The sequence below is a fragment of the Ovis aries genome, chromosome 19 (assembly GCF_016772045.2).
Source record: "Ovis aries strain OAR_USU_Benz2616 breed Rambouillet chromosome 19, ARS-UI_Ramb_v3.0, whole genome shotgun sequence".
Taxonomy (NCBI): Eukaryota; Metazoa; Chordata; class Mammalia; order Artiodactyla; family Bovidae; genus Ovis; species Ovis aries.
The window spans coordinates 47,251,550-47,264,338 of NC_056072.1; the positions used below are offsets into that span (position 1 = coordinate 47,251,550).

General features: G+C 50.2%; 2 protein-coding genes across 17 annotated transcripts in view; one reads left to right on the plus strand and one right to left on the minus strand.

Annotated features, from left to right (window-relative positions):
* Positions 1 to 6,946, plus strand: part of CHDH (choline dehydrogenase) — an 89,191-nt gene extending 82,245 nt beyond the window's left edge. For all 4 annotated transcript variants that reach the window (XM_042236072.1, XM_042236074.1, XM_042236075.1 and 1 more), the window contains 3 exons: positions 3,690 to 3,832; positions 4,310 to 4,412; positions 5,157 to 6,946. In XM_042236072.1, coding sequence (XP_042092006.1) covers positions 3,690 to 3,832; positions 4,310 to 4,412; positions 5,157 to 5,575 — 665 coding nt within the window. In that variant the 3' untranslated portion in view covers positions 5,576 to 6,946. The remainder of the gene's footprint in view (positions 1 to 3,689; positions 3,833 to 4,309; positions 4,413 to 5,156) is intronic.
* The window catches only part of CACNA1D (calcium voltage-gated channel subunit alpha1 D), a 525,137-nt gene that overhangs the window by 12,911 nt on the left and 499,437 nt on the right, over positions 1 to 12,789 (minus strand). For all 13 annotated transcript variants that reach the window (XM_060402380.1, XM_060402383.1, XM_060402382.1 and 10 more), the window contains 4 exons: positions 12,025 to 12,345; positions 4,841 to 11,492; positions 3,639 to 3,916; positions 2,454 to 3,541 (listed from right to left, as the gene is read on the minus strand). In XM_060402380.1, the coding sequence (XP_060258363.1) occupies positions 11,199 to 11,492; positions 12,025 to 12,345 (615 nt within the window). In that variant the 3' untranslated portion in view covers positions 2,454 to 3,541; positions 3,639 to 3,916; positions 4,841 to 11,198. The remainder of the gene's footprint in view (positions 1 to 2,453; positions 3,542 to 3,638; positions 3,917 to 4,840; positions 11,493 to 12,024; positions 12,346 to 12,789) is intronic.

The window sequence follows — 12,789 nt, forward strand, 5'->3', positions numbered from 1 at the left end:
AGCAGAAACCAGCAAGGCATTGTAAAGCAATTTTCCTCCAATTAAAACTTTAAAAATAAATGCAGGGCAGGGGGAAGCAAATACAGATCCCATACCAGGTGGTGCTAGTGGTAAAGAGCTCGCCTGCCAATGCAGGACACGTATGAGATACAGGTTTGATCCCTGGAAAGATCCCCTGGAGGAGGAATTGGCAACCCACTCCAGTATTCTTTCCTGGAGCATCCCATGGACAGAGGAGCCTGGTAGGCTACAGTCCATGAAGTTGCAGAAAGTTGGACATGACTGAAGCGACTTAGCATGCAAAGGCACAAAAACTCACACAGTCTGTTATCAAAAGCAGCATTCCAAGGAAACTTTGTCCCCTTAATAGAGAAAACCAGTCTTGTACCAACCTACTTTTAACAACAAAATTAACTTTATTTTAAACCTAGCCAATCCTGATGATCCACAAACCCTCCATTATTTTCTGTATCCATATTAGCCTGTCCTCCATTTTCTTCTTCATTGAGAAACAACCAGCTGTAAGAGTCACTTTCTTTTCCTTTAATAAAATGGAATTCCATTCCTCATAACTTCTTCACTGACAATGCATATCCTCTTTTCCCACTGTATACTGAAATGCTTCTTTTCTTATTTCTATTAGCTTTAATTACACATTTAAATTAGAGTGCTGAACTCTTTAAAAACCTTAATTTCTAGTGAAAAGTAAGAGGTAAGCAGTTATGAATTATGTTTTCCATTAGGATTCTGTAGATCAGTGAACATAAATGCTAGTGATAATTCCTAAAAACATTTGCTTTCTTACAGAGAACATATCAGGATGACACCAAACATATTCATTAATCATCCTAAATACCTTTAGTTTCTCTGTTTGTTAAGGTTAATGATGGATGTTTCAGTGTCTTATTTGGTAATGACTAGCTATTCAATAAATGTCCATCACTTAATTTAGAACAACTCTAAATTTCAGGCAAACTTTCAAATATCTAGAGAGATTATCCTTAAGTAGACATTCCTACAATATAATTATTCCTAAGACGTTCATCCAAAAGCTCTTATCTTGCTTTCATTTAACTCACTTATAAAATTTCCTTATGCCACGTTACTTTCCTTGCTGACAAATTTGTAATAGATGTAATAAGATCTTAATTCCTTTATTTATACCTTGGTTTGCTGCTGCTGCTAAGTCGCTTCAGTCGTGTCTGACTCTGTGCAGTCCCATAGACGGCAGCCCACCAGGCTTCTCTGTCCCTGGGATTCTCTGCACAAGGATACTGGAGTGGGTTGCCATTTCCTTCTCCATACCTTGATTTAATACAAGTCATATAACTTGATGACTCTAAAGTCATATCTATTTAAATTAACAAAGTTTAAAACCAGATATTAATCTATTTCCCAGTTCACACGAACCTGAAATTAATTCTTGCCAATTCTTTTTTGTAGTTTTGAAAATTTATATAAGAGCTTAATTTTCTTAAGTAGAGCTCGTCGATGAATTAATTTTGATAATACCATCCAAAGGTAAGGAGATTATATATATATACAACCAGATATCTCACAGGTTCATTTTCTAAACTTAATCATGAATTGGGTATTATAAAACTCACTAATTTATGAATAATGGTTGGAGTAAGTATAGTTTAGAAAGGTTCCCCACCCACCCCATCTATCTCAGGAAAGAGAGATGATCTAGATAAAATAGGACCCAGGCCCTCAGGATCTGTTACGGCACAGGGTGAGAAAACCAAGTTCTCCTAGAAGGAATTGACCTCAGGGTCAGAATTCTCAAGGACATTGTATCAAGCTTGCCTTTTCTAACTGTATATGCAAAAAGAACCAGTTTTGGAATTTTCAAGAGTTTCACCTAAACAGGTTTTCTCTGGAATCTAAAGAATATTCTGGCCACACAGTGTTATAATAAAATATCCTTCTCTTAATCACAGGCTCATAGCTAAAACCTTTTAAGTCAAGACAAATTCTCCCAAGAGGGCCCTGCAATGGAACAGAACCAGAATTTCCTATTTCAGAAGGCAGAATGGCCTCACAGATCACAAGACAGAACATAAAACAGGCACAGCTGTCCTAACCAGACAGTCCCTTAAATTCCAGATTGAAGGTTCTCAGAAAACCTTCTACAGAGATGCAGAACTTCCGATTTGAGTTCTGACCAACAGGAACTAAGGGGTGGCCTTAGACGTCTCCTGCCACCTGCAGACACCGAGGTGTGACAGGAGTTTCCCCCTGAGCTTACAGGAAGGGAGGATGGGAACTCAGCCTTACCGGAAACCAGATAGCGGATAACTCAATGTCCCTGCCCACAGGAGGTGATCAGGCTCCAGTCCTCAGATAACTTAGGCTCTTCCACTAGACTTCTGCATCCAGAACCAAAGCAGAAGAGGAGGATAGGAGGAAAGGGAAGGGAAAACAGGCCAGTGAAGTCTCTCGTTCCTTACCTGGTCAGGAAGTTCTGGCCAGTCCACATCAGGAGGAGATCAGGGACATTTAAAGGGTCCAAGCGCTGGCTGCTGGGTCCAGTCCATCAGCAGGCAAGCTGATCCCTGATGGTCAGGATGTCAGTCGTAGCAAAGAAGAGATCCTACCAGTCATTTGTTGCAGGAAGGAGGACCCCTTCTAGGGCCTGAGACTGAACCACCTGCCTTGGCCAGGCACATGATGACCACTTGACTCAGGAGTCTCACAACAGGAGGTCTCAATAAGGAACACGGTGCTGCCACTGAAAAATAACCAGGAGGATTCAGGAGAGGGGCCAAAAGCGGGAGGAGAAGACCAGCCTCCCAGAAACCTTCACTCTGGTTGAGTGGATCCTTCAATCCTTTAGCATCTTGGTTGAGAGATACAGATGCCACCAAGCGGGACCCAGAGTCAAAATGATTGGCCAGAGACGACCCCAAAACTAACCCCATTCCCAGAAAGCCTGGGACGGCGAACCGCATGGCAGAGCACTTCTCCTGGGCTCCCTTAGCCTGCTGCTCTGCAGCCGGGGTTGGGGGTGTGGTCCTTCCCAACAGAGGCTTCTGCTCTGCCAGCATGTGTGTGTCCTCTGACGAGTCACTTCCAAGAGTCAGATAAGAGCCTACTGCTGGGCCTTGGAAGGGGTTCCCCCTTCCTGCAACAGTGGGAGATTGGATGGAGGAGGGACTTGACCTTGATCGCAGTCTGTGTGTGATGGGCGGGCTGCAGGAGGCACAGAGGTAGGCTGGGCACCAGCCACCACCACTTAGGTGACGTGGGCTTGGATGGAGGTTGGGGTGGGTGGTAGTGCTGAGAAGGTGGGCTGAAGTCGATTTTGGAGCCGAAGATGGAGACTTTCTAACAGATGTGGTGCAGGGTGATGGGGAAGAGTATTTTCTGACTTTTGACTTGCAGTGTAGTTGGGGGTGGAGGCTGGGGCAGGTTTGGGACGCCCATGTGACATCAAGTCCCACAGTCGCGTTGGCAGTGGTGGAGTCTGGAGGGGGGCAAAGCTGAAGCCTCTTGGCATGGAGCTGATACTGAAAGCCACGGTGCTGGGTGGGCCCACCTGGGGAAAGAGGAAAGTTGAGGACGTGGGTCCAGTACTGGAACACGGGCCAGCCAAGGCGAGGAGGAACTATGTACAAGAGAGGAGTCTGACCCACCTGCCATGCCAGGACTGCTCTTCTGCCTCACCATCTTCTTCTGATCCTCAGGGTATGGCGCCACGGCCCATCTGGAAACGGGGGGTTTCATCCGGAGCCAGCCTGGAGTCCCCCATCCGGACATCCAGTTCCATTTCCTGCCGTCCCAGGTGATCGACCATGGGCGGGTCCCCCCGCAGCAGGAGGCTTACCAGGTGGGCAGGCGGTCTCCCCATCACAGCAAGGCCTTCGGGGTGGGGGGCCTGAAGTCTGTGTCCTGCTCTCCACCTGCTCAGTGTCTGAGGGGAGAGAAGTGGGGTGGGGAGTCAGGTAGAGTGAGGCAGGCTGCATGGTGCTCAGCAAGGCTGACCTGCACCCAGCCTGGGCCACCGGCTCTGGGTGCTGAGTACTAGAAATGGACAGAGAGGCCAGCTCTGCCCAGGGAATGCCAACCCTGAACATTTCAAACAATCAGGTATAAAGCCAGGAAGCAAGAGCGGTCGACTGAGGTGGCTTGGTGCCTTGATTTGGGGAGGGGGCGGGAGAGAGGTTAAGATGCACGGTAAATGCCAAAATGCATCAGCTTTCGGTTGACTTTGGATGTCTAGTCCCACCCCACAGGAAAACAGGGCATCTCTAAATGACTACGTTGGGGGGTGACCAGGGTCACTGCTTCCTCTGGGCTCTTCCAGGTGCATGTGGGGACCATGCGGGGCACAAGCGTGGGCTGGCTCAAACTGAGAAGTGCCAACCCCCACGACCACCCTGTGATCCAGCCCAACTACCTGTCAACAGGTAAGTCCCCAGCCGCTTTTGCTTTGCCCAGACCTGAGCTCGTTGGGTCACTGATAGACTGAGTGAATGAATGCCTTTGTGGGGTTCATATTTGCCCGGAACCTTAGCCCTGGAGCCCACTTTTTGAGCCACAGTCACATTCTGTTCTCCACCGCCTTATCCTGGGCTGTAAACCTGCACGTGCTGCCCTGCAGGGCCCTGAGTCACCACAAGCGGCCCCAGGATGGCACTCGACACAGATTTGCAGCTTTCAGAACAGCCTACCAAGAGATGCACAGAGCTCTGGCTGTGTATAGAGAGCTCATAGAGCATTTTTCCTACTGTTCCTGGGAGCATCTTCTAAAAGCAAATTACATCTCTGGGCCCATCTGTACACACACCGCCAGAATGCCGCCCCCACCAGGCAGGTGTGGCCCAAGGATACTCACAGGGCACTCACAGCCACGCTGTGGCAGAGGCAGGGCATGCAGGCTTATCTCCATTTTGCAGATGAGAAAATTCAAATCCTTGATTTAAATGAAGGTCCTCTGTGTCCATCTAGGATGCTGTCTGGGCTTCGTGGAATTCTGCTAGGTTAGGCTGTCACTGTTGCTGGGTAGGTCACAGGCAGCCTGGTAGCTCAGACCTCCACGTCCTTGAACTGTGTCCCCTTGGGCAACTTCTTGAGTCTCTCCAAGTGGAGAATCTTCCAGCAAGGCCAGCATGGTAAGAGGACATGTCTTACCTGTTTCTTCTCCTCAACAGAAACTGACATTAAAGACTTTCGCCTCTGTGTGAGGCTGACCCGGGAGATTTTTGCACAGAAAGCCCTGGCACCATTCCGGGGGAAGGAGCTCCAGCCGGGAAGCCACGTCCAGTCGGATGCTGAGATAGACGCCTTCGTGCGGGCGAAGGCAGACAGCGCCTACCACCCCTCATGCACTTGCAAGATGGGCCAGCCCTCCGACCCCACGGCAGTGGTGGACCCACAGACCAGGGTGCTCGGGGTGGAAAACCTCAGGGTGGTCGACGCCTCCATCATGCCCAGCGTGGTCAGTGGCAACCTGAACGCCCCCACCATCATGATTGCAGAGAAGGCAGCCGACATCATCCAGGGGCGGCCGGCACTCTGGGATGAGGATGTCCCGGTCTACAAGCCCAGGACCCTGGCCACCCAGCGCTGAGGTCAGCCCTGCCCACGAAGGCCCAGCACAGCCCTTGATCCACGTGGACTTTCCTGAACCTTTCTGGAGCATTATCGTCCAGTGGCTGAGACTTGGATAATCTCCTAAGAAATGGGACCAGTACTCGTTAGTGAACTGGCCTCTTCCTTACCAGCATGTCCTCACAGGCCTTCTGGGGCCCCTTCTCCCTGCCTCTGGGCAGGACAGCAAAGGGGAGGGGAGGCTGGTGCAAAATGGGCAACTCCTGGCAGGTCCTTGTTGCGCGCTCCGCAGCGCTCTCCAGTCCAGGGTCCTGCCGCCTTCCAGGGTCCGGCTGGGGGTTGGGGATGGTGGGTCCTTCCCAGGCTCTGTCTGGAGGCAAGCTGGTTCAGGAGCAGGGAGCTTGCACAGAGCCCAGGGCATCCTCCCCGTCCGGCTGAAAGCTGCACTGGAGGCCTGGAGTGAGGGAGCGTGGAGCTCAGCTGGGATGTGTGACGAGCCTCCAACATGCCTGGGCAGAGGGAAAGCTGCCTGCTGGAAGAAACGGGCTGCTGCTTTCTCTGCTGCTTCCTGACTTCACCCCCAGAGGGAGACAGGAACTGGTGTTCAGCTGGGTCCCTCCAAGGGGTTTATAGGCCACCTCTATGATGCTCTTGTTCTTACTAACACCATCAGCCTGGCTTCAGGAGTCTGCAGGGTCTCTTCACTACCATGGGTTTTAGGATTTAGCATTTTTAAAGATCTTCCTGTTGCCAGGAAACCTAGAAACCCAGAGCAGACCTGTACCCCAGCCTGCTCTGCACAAAGCCCGGGGAGACGGGGACTGAGCAGCGGCCACGGCTGGCTAATTCTCATTCTCCAGATGTCGCCAGCAACAGACCAGGCGGGAGCCAGGCCGACGGATAAAGCAGTCAAGTAGAGCTATGATCCTCATCCTGAAAAAAAAGCGCAATTGATTTAAAGACAAATGAATTGGGGAAGATTTGAGCTTAGGGGGAAAACAAAGTAACATTTAAAACAGATCTCTGATCTTTAAACTTCTTCAATTCAATAAGGCAACCCCATAACTTACTTTTGAACTGAGATGCATTATCCAAACTGTTGTTACAAGGTAATGAACATGGGGATGCGTTTTGGATTGATTTTTCTGACTATATCCAGAAGCCCCTGTCTGGCAAGAAGAAAGGGAACTCCCGTTTGGAAACCTGCCCCACTGGACCCAGAATCAGAGGGAAGGAGGATGGAACATTCCAGGCTTTAACCCAGATCACAGGGGGTTGAAGTGCCTTGGAGGCCCCACGGTTGAGAAAGATTTCTAGAAAGGTGGAAAGAAGAAAGCCATCATATTGGCCTGCCTTTAAAAATGTTTGAGTAAAATCTTATTTGATCTTACCTGTGTCTTTATTTTCTGTTCCAGCGGAGGGTCAAGAGAGAAAATTCTGTCTGTCAAGAGACGTCTGTCTCCTAGAGAGGCCCCCAGCTGCCCACAGGCCTCCTCTGGGTCTTGGAGCCGCCGGCAGGGGTGAAGGGCCACAGGAGGGTGGGTGCTGACCCCCGCTCTGAGGGCCACGAAGTGACACCTCCCAGCCTGTGACTGAACTGACCCGCTCTGAGGGGGCATGGCAGGTGACGTGGCCATTCAGACCTGCATTCTCTGGTGCCTTTGGCCTCTGAGACAGCAGCTGATAGGCTGGTGTGCGTGTGTAGGTGAGCAAAACTGCATGGGGAAGGGGGGGCCCGTACTGTGGGGCACCGAGGCCCCTCTCCTGCTCGTTGCATACCATCACACAATACTGCTGCACACACGGGTACATTTCACAGAAGAAAAGCATGAGTGTCATATAGCCGACACCCAACGGGAAACTGCTACTGGGGTCCAGACCGCAGATAGAATATTCTATCTGAGGCAGCTGCCCCCTCGAGCCCTAAGTGCTGGCTGGCCGGGCAGAGTGGAGCAGTGGCCTGTGTCCTAACCACCAGCTGTCTGAAGGGTCCAGTGCCACAAAGGAACCGTTGCCTACAGAAAGAAAGGGGGCTGTTGGCTGAGGAGGCCAGAGGGGAGGGAAGTGCTGACCGGAATCAAGGAGGGTGAGCCAGTCAGGCCGGCCCGAAGGGCATGGAGGGCACTCGGCCTCTAGAGGAACTGCGAAGACACCTGTTCAGCCCCTTAGCAGAAAGCCTGCAGTACCCCCCGAACAGGAGAACATACACGTCCCAGAACGGTTGACAGCCTAACAGAAGCGGTATATGTGCCAATGGGCAGGCTCTGCGGAACACAGACCCCACTGAAGAAGCCCATGTGTGGACCTCTTCATCAGCAAAGGAGTCCTCCTGGTGGAGTAAGAGCCAGACACCGAGCTAGAGCAGCGGCCTGCCTGCAGGTGACCACCAAAGGGTGGGTCCCAGAAGGGGGGCTCTGGCACCTAGACACAGCCCGTGTGCAGGCTGCAGGAGTCTTTTCCATAAATTCAAATAGAGTCTCCTTAGTCAAACCATGCTCCTCCACCCAAAGGGCGTGTCATAGTTCCGCTAACAACTTATCATCAGATCACATACCTAGGCACCCTTCTCTTAGAAACCAGAAACACACACACACACCTTTCTCTGCTGGCCCTGTCTTGAGACCCAGGCAGCCTCCCATGGCCTCTCCTGCCTCCATCCCCACAGGGCGCCCTCACGGCCACACTCACTCCTGTTCTCTGCTTGGAAGCAAGGGCCTCGGGCCTGCCTCTCTTTCTTGCCTGCTCTCTTGGATCCCCAGTAGAGAAGGAATATCATTTTAGAGAAATAAAAGCTTTTTCCACAAATGAAGGCATAGTTGGAGTCTTGTTTCTGAGTCAGGAGAGGCTAATAAAGGAGCTTGGAACTCCGTGTGAAACTAACAGCTTTCAGAACAAACTGACCACCATCCTAACAATAAAAACCTTTGCAGGAAAACAGGCAATGGGCAAAGACACTTAGGACTGTGAAGCATAAACAGCACAAAATACACTGCTCTGGTTTTTCTCACAAGCATGGCATCCAACATAAAGCGGTCCATCAGACATGTTAAACCCATTCTGTGCACCAAGAAAGCTTCTAGGGCCTACACAAGCTGCCCGTCCCAGCCACCAGTTGATTCTGAAATATTTCAGAGTCAGGCTGGGAGGTGCTGTGTGGCCCAGATGTCTGGATGGAAATCACAGAGACCACATTTAACGAGGTTCGTGCTTGCCATTTCCATTTTGTGACATTATGGACAACACGTGGTGAAAGAGACTTCATGTACTATTCCTGGGGACAGCCCCAAGATGACTACTTTTTTAGGGGATGGGAGGGGAACTAAAAAGGACAGATATTTAAAGTTTCCTGAAAGAAAAGAAACCATGTTCTACAACCTCAAATTTTTCTTAACAAAGAAAAATTTAATGTCAGAGGAGCAGTTGAACCAGGTGTAATGCAGACAGATATTAGGAGTGGTGCAGTCTGTAAAAATGCCATGTTAAGTGCTGACTAGCAAAGGTCACTGACTATGCCAGGAAACTCAGTCTTGGTAGGACAGTTTAGGACTAACAATGGGAAGCCACACAGTAAGACCAACACTTGGTGGAGAGATGGCATCCAGAACAACGGTGACTGTGGGTTAGCCCTTTAGGAGAATGGTGCTGTCTGCAACTGGCATTAAGTTACCACTGGCACCAAAGATGCCACGAGAATAAGAGAAAATCTACATCATTACAGCAGTGCCCTCACAGAGCGCCTGTTCCTCCAGAGGCTGTCGCTGGCAAGCGCCAGCTCTGTGCAAGGAGAGCTCCCAAATACAATAAAATTATTACACGGCTTTATTCTGAAGATTGTTTTGCATTTTAATAAAAAAGAATTTATGTCAGGAAATAGTCATTTACAAACCTTGAAGTTTTTGCCTGGATCTAGAGTAAGAATGTCTTTAAGAAGAGGTTTGTAAGGTCTTCATAACAAAGTGTTATTTACAAAAAAAAAACCCAAAAAAACAAAAAAGCTAACATTAACAGGTCATGTATTCTTTAAAAATTTTGAACCAAAAACTGCTACTAGTCTTTTTGACTGCAGGGAATCCCTGCCACGGTAACTCGACAAAGTCGGCATAATTCTGTGAACAGAAAAGGAAGCCTTGATGGGTCTGATGATCCCAAAGTGGGTTTTCATCGAGAATGGGAGTGAGAGTGCGTTCTAGGGAAAACTTCAGCCCTCATTCAGTTGCATATAAAAGCCCTCAAAAAGAGCACACAGCATAGCAATGTTTTGTAAAAAGGCAGCAATTCGGTTTGTACAGACCCCGACGTCTAGTCCTGTAAGATCCTCTTCCGCCTCCGCGGTCCCCCAGCCTCCAGCACTCTTATTTCCTCAGATGCACAGCCTTACCAGTCCCGGGGGGACAGCAGCAGAGAGACTTCATTCACCACTGCCATTATTTCTGCACCAGAAATGCCAGAATATCATGAGAAAACCATGACTGTGAATGAATGCCACAGGGTCCGAGTAACCAGCTCGACCTCCTCTGCAGTGAACTCATCGGACGGGTTATTAAAGGAAAACAAAAGACAGTTGCAACCCATGGTGGATCAAAAGTTACAATATCAAATCACAGAACCCCTGCCCAAAGAAAAGACTGCAAATAGTCCTCTGGAATCTCTTGTGTAAAGATAGATTTATAGTGACTCAAAATATTTTAGAAAAATCTCTGTAGTGTCAAGTTCTTCTGAACTAAAGATTGTACCCCCAAAAGATTTTTCACTGAATAAATGAGAATTGGCTCTGTTTCTTCTATTATACTTCTGTATAGCCCAAGTAAAAATACTAATAGTTTCTAGATTTTAGTGGGGAACTACAGTTATTAGGACCCATGGATATTGCTGCATTTCAAATACGGTACAATAATTACAAAATATAGACCATCTCTTTACAAATACAAATTATAGTATATTACAAGTCATGTACAGTAAATCTATAATTTTTAAACAAACTAGCGTATCTAAGTTTACCTGGTTGCGAGTGCAGTATTATTCCAGTTTACAGTTGCCCTTAGCCTGACAGTCAGAAATCCGACTGTCGGAGCGACGCTCTCCTGCCTGTAAACTGGCGTCACATCACAGAAAACCCTGCTTACAGGGTCCTGCTTCCCCTCCCAGGATGACGGCTGGTAGGCTGGTCCTGACGTACACACTGTATTTCAGAACAGCTGAACAGGAATCAGGAAGCAGTGTGTTTTTTGGGGGGGAAAGGGTTTAAAAATGGATATGCTGGGCCCAGTGAGCGTCTGATATGCTAGACCGATGGCTGAGGTAATGACACAGGTGTGGTGATCGTCATCACCTTTAAACCTTTCCCACCCCATGCCTGCGGGCGGCAGGCGAACGCTCTGGACAAGCCAGCAGGGCTCGTCTGACCCTCCTCGCTGGTCCTCTCCAGGAGGGCTGGACCTGCCCTCGCCCACACAGCTGGGGCACGGCTGTCCCCTGCCAGGTTTATGGCTTCCTTGAGGCATGACATCACTTGTTACAAAATTCTAACTGCAAATAGGGACTCCACGCTAGTGCCTAAATTCTCCTAACTACGAGGCACTTTTCCCCTGGCCCTCCGGTGCCCCACCTTGAGGCCAGAGCCTGTCAGCGGCCCCCTGGAGGGGCTACAGGGTGGTGATGCAAATCATCTCGTCTGCCAGGTCCTCCTCGTCCCTCCCAGGGTCCGGCTCCTCGTCGCTATAGCCAGGCCCGAAGTCCTGGAGCTCGTAGTCTTGCCTGTGTGAAACAGGGCCCACGTCTCCATTGGCCCGGGGATGCACGTTCCCGTTCAGCAGGTTGCTGGCTGCACTCTCCATCTCGTCGATGGTTAAGTCACAGGCGTCGGCGATTTCGTGTTTTGTCGCCGACACGAACTTTGGGTCCCTCGCGTACCGTCCTAAGCCTTCGGATATCAGAACCTGTACAGAGAAGAGGATCAGGGGCATAGACGCAGGATGACAGAAAGACCACCCCATGCACTGGCTGCACGATATGCTGTTGGGACCCAGTCAGTCCTATTGGCAAGACCCCATTCAGGGTAACTAAGCCTGGAGGTAAGTGGGGATCTAAAGGAGCTCAAACACTGCACATGGCCCAACAAGAGTGAAACCCAGGGGGGACAAATGTTTCAGAATAAACAAGTCATATTTCTAGGACTAACATACACAATCCTAGGTGCTGCCAGCTGATGAAACCCACCAAGGGTGGTGTTTCTATGGTTTAGTAGCTAAGTCATGTCCGACTCTTGCGACCCCATGGACTGCAGCATGCCAATCCCTGGTGGCTGGCATGATGTTTTTATACTTGTGCTTTAAGCACCATCCTTGCTGCTAAGAAGTGGGTGGTTATCCAGGTTCAGAAGAGGCATCCTGGCTCTGGAGCCTACCCACCCTCAGGACCACCTCCCCGGTGCCACCGTCCCTCCCATGCAGACTTCGCAGCCACACTCACTGCCTCCACCAGGCTGTCGGCACTCCTCTGCTTGTCGCTGTTCTTGCTGTGGAAGCTGCTGGGGACGGTCAGGCTGGCTGGTGTGAACGTCCGATAGGAGACGCTGGGCTCGTCCGTGTACCATGAGCTGCGGTGCAGGGACGGGAGGCTGCCGTTGACCTGGTCTGGGGCCTCTGGCCGCTCGACCTGGATCAGCGGGGTATAGCACGGCGTCCAGTCCCGATACGACGGCGTGGCCGGGGGGGTGGCCCACGACCGGGTGGAGTGGCTGGGCGAGTACTTCTGGGCTTTACTGGAATCTAGGCCGGCGACTGCCATGATCTGAGGAGATAGAGGAAGCGGGGTGAGGTCCTCAGGGGTCCCAGCCTCGGGTGCCCTCAGAACAGGCCAGGCTCAAGGCCCTGGTTTATAGGGGCTTCCAAAGGATACAGCACTCTGAGTAATTCAATGAACTGGCTGTAAAAACTTGGCTGTCTAGCAGACTGTGCTTTCTTTTGCCCCCAGTCTATCTCTTGATCCCCAGGTGGTAATCAGTTATTCGTGAAATTGCTTAGAAGCATGAAGACGACACACAAGTCGTGGAGTACAAACACGCCACCTGAATGACTCTGGGTTCGAATAGGGAAGTGCACTTAGGGCAAGCTGACGGCACCTAGCGCTCAGAGAAATGGGTTGGTTCTCTCTCGGGCAACTCGTCTGCAGCTGGCACTCTGCTTAGAAGCACTACCGGGTACAAGCCTGCTTCTTCCACCTACAGCGGTGCCA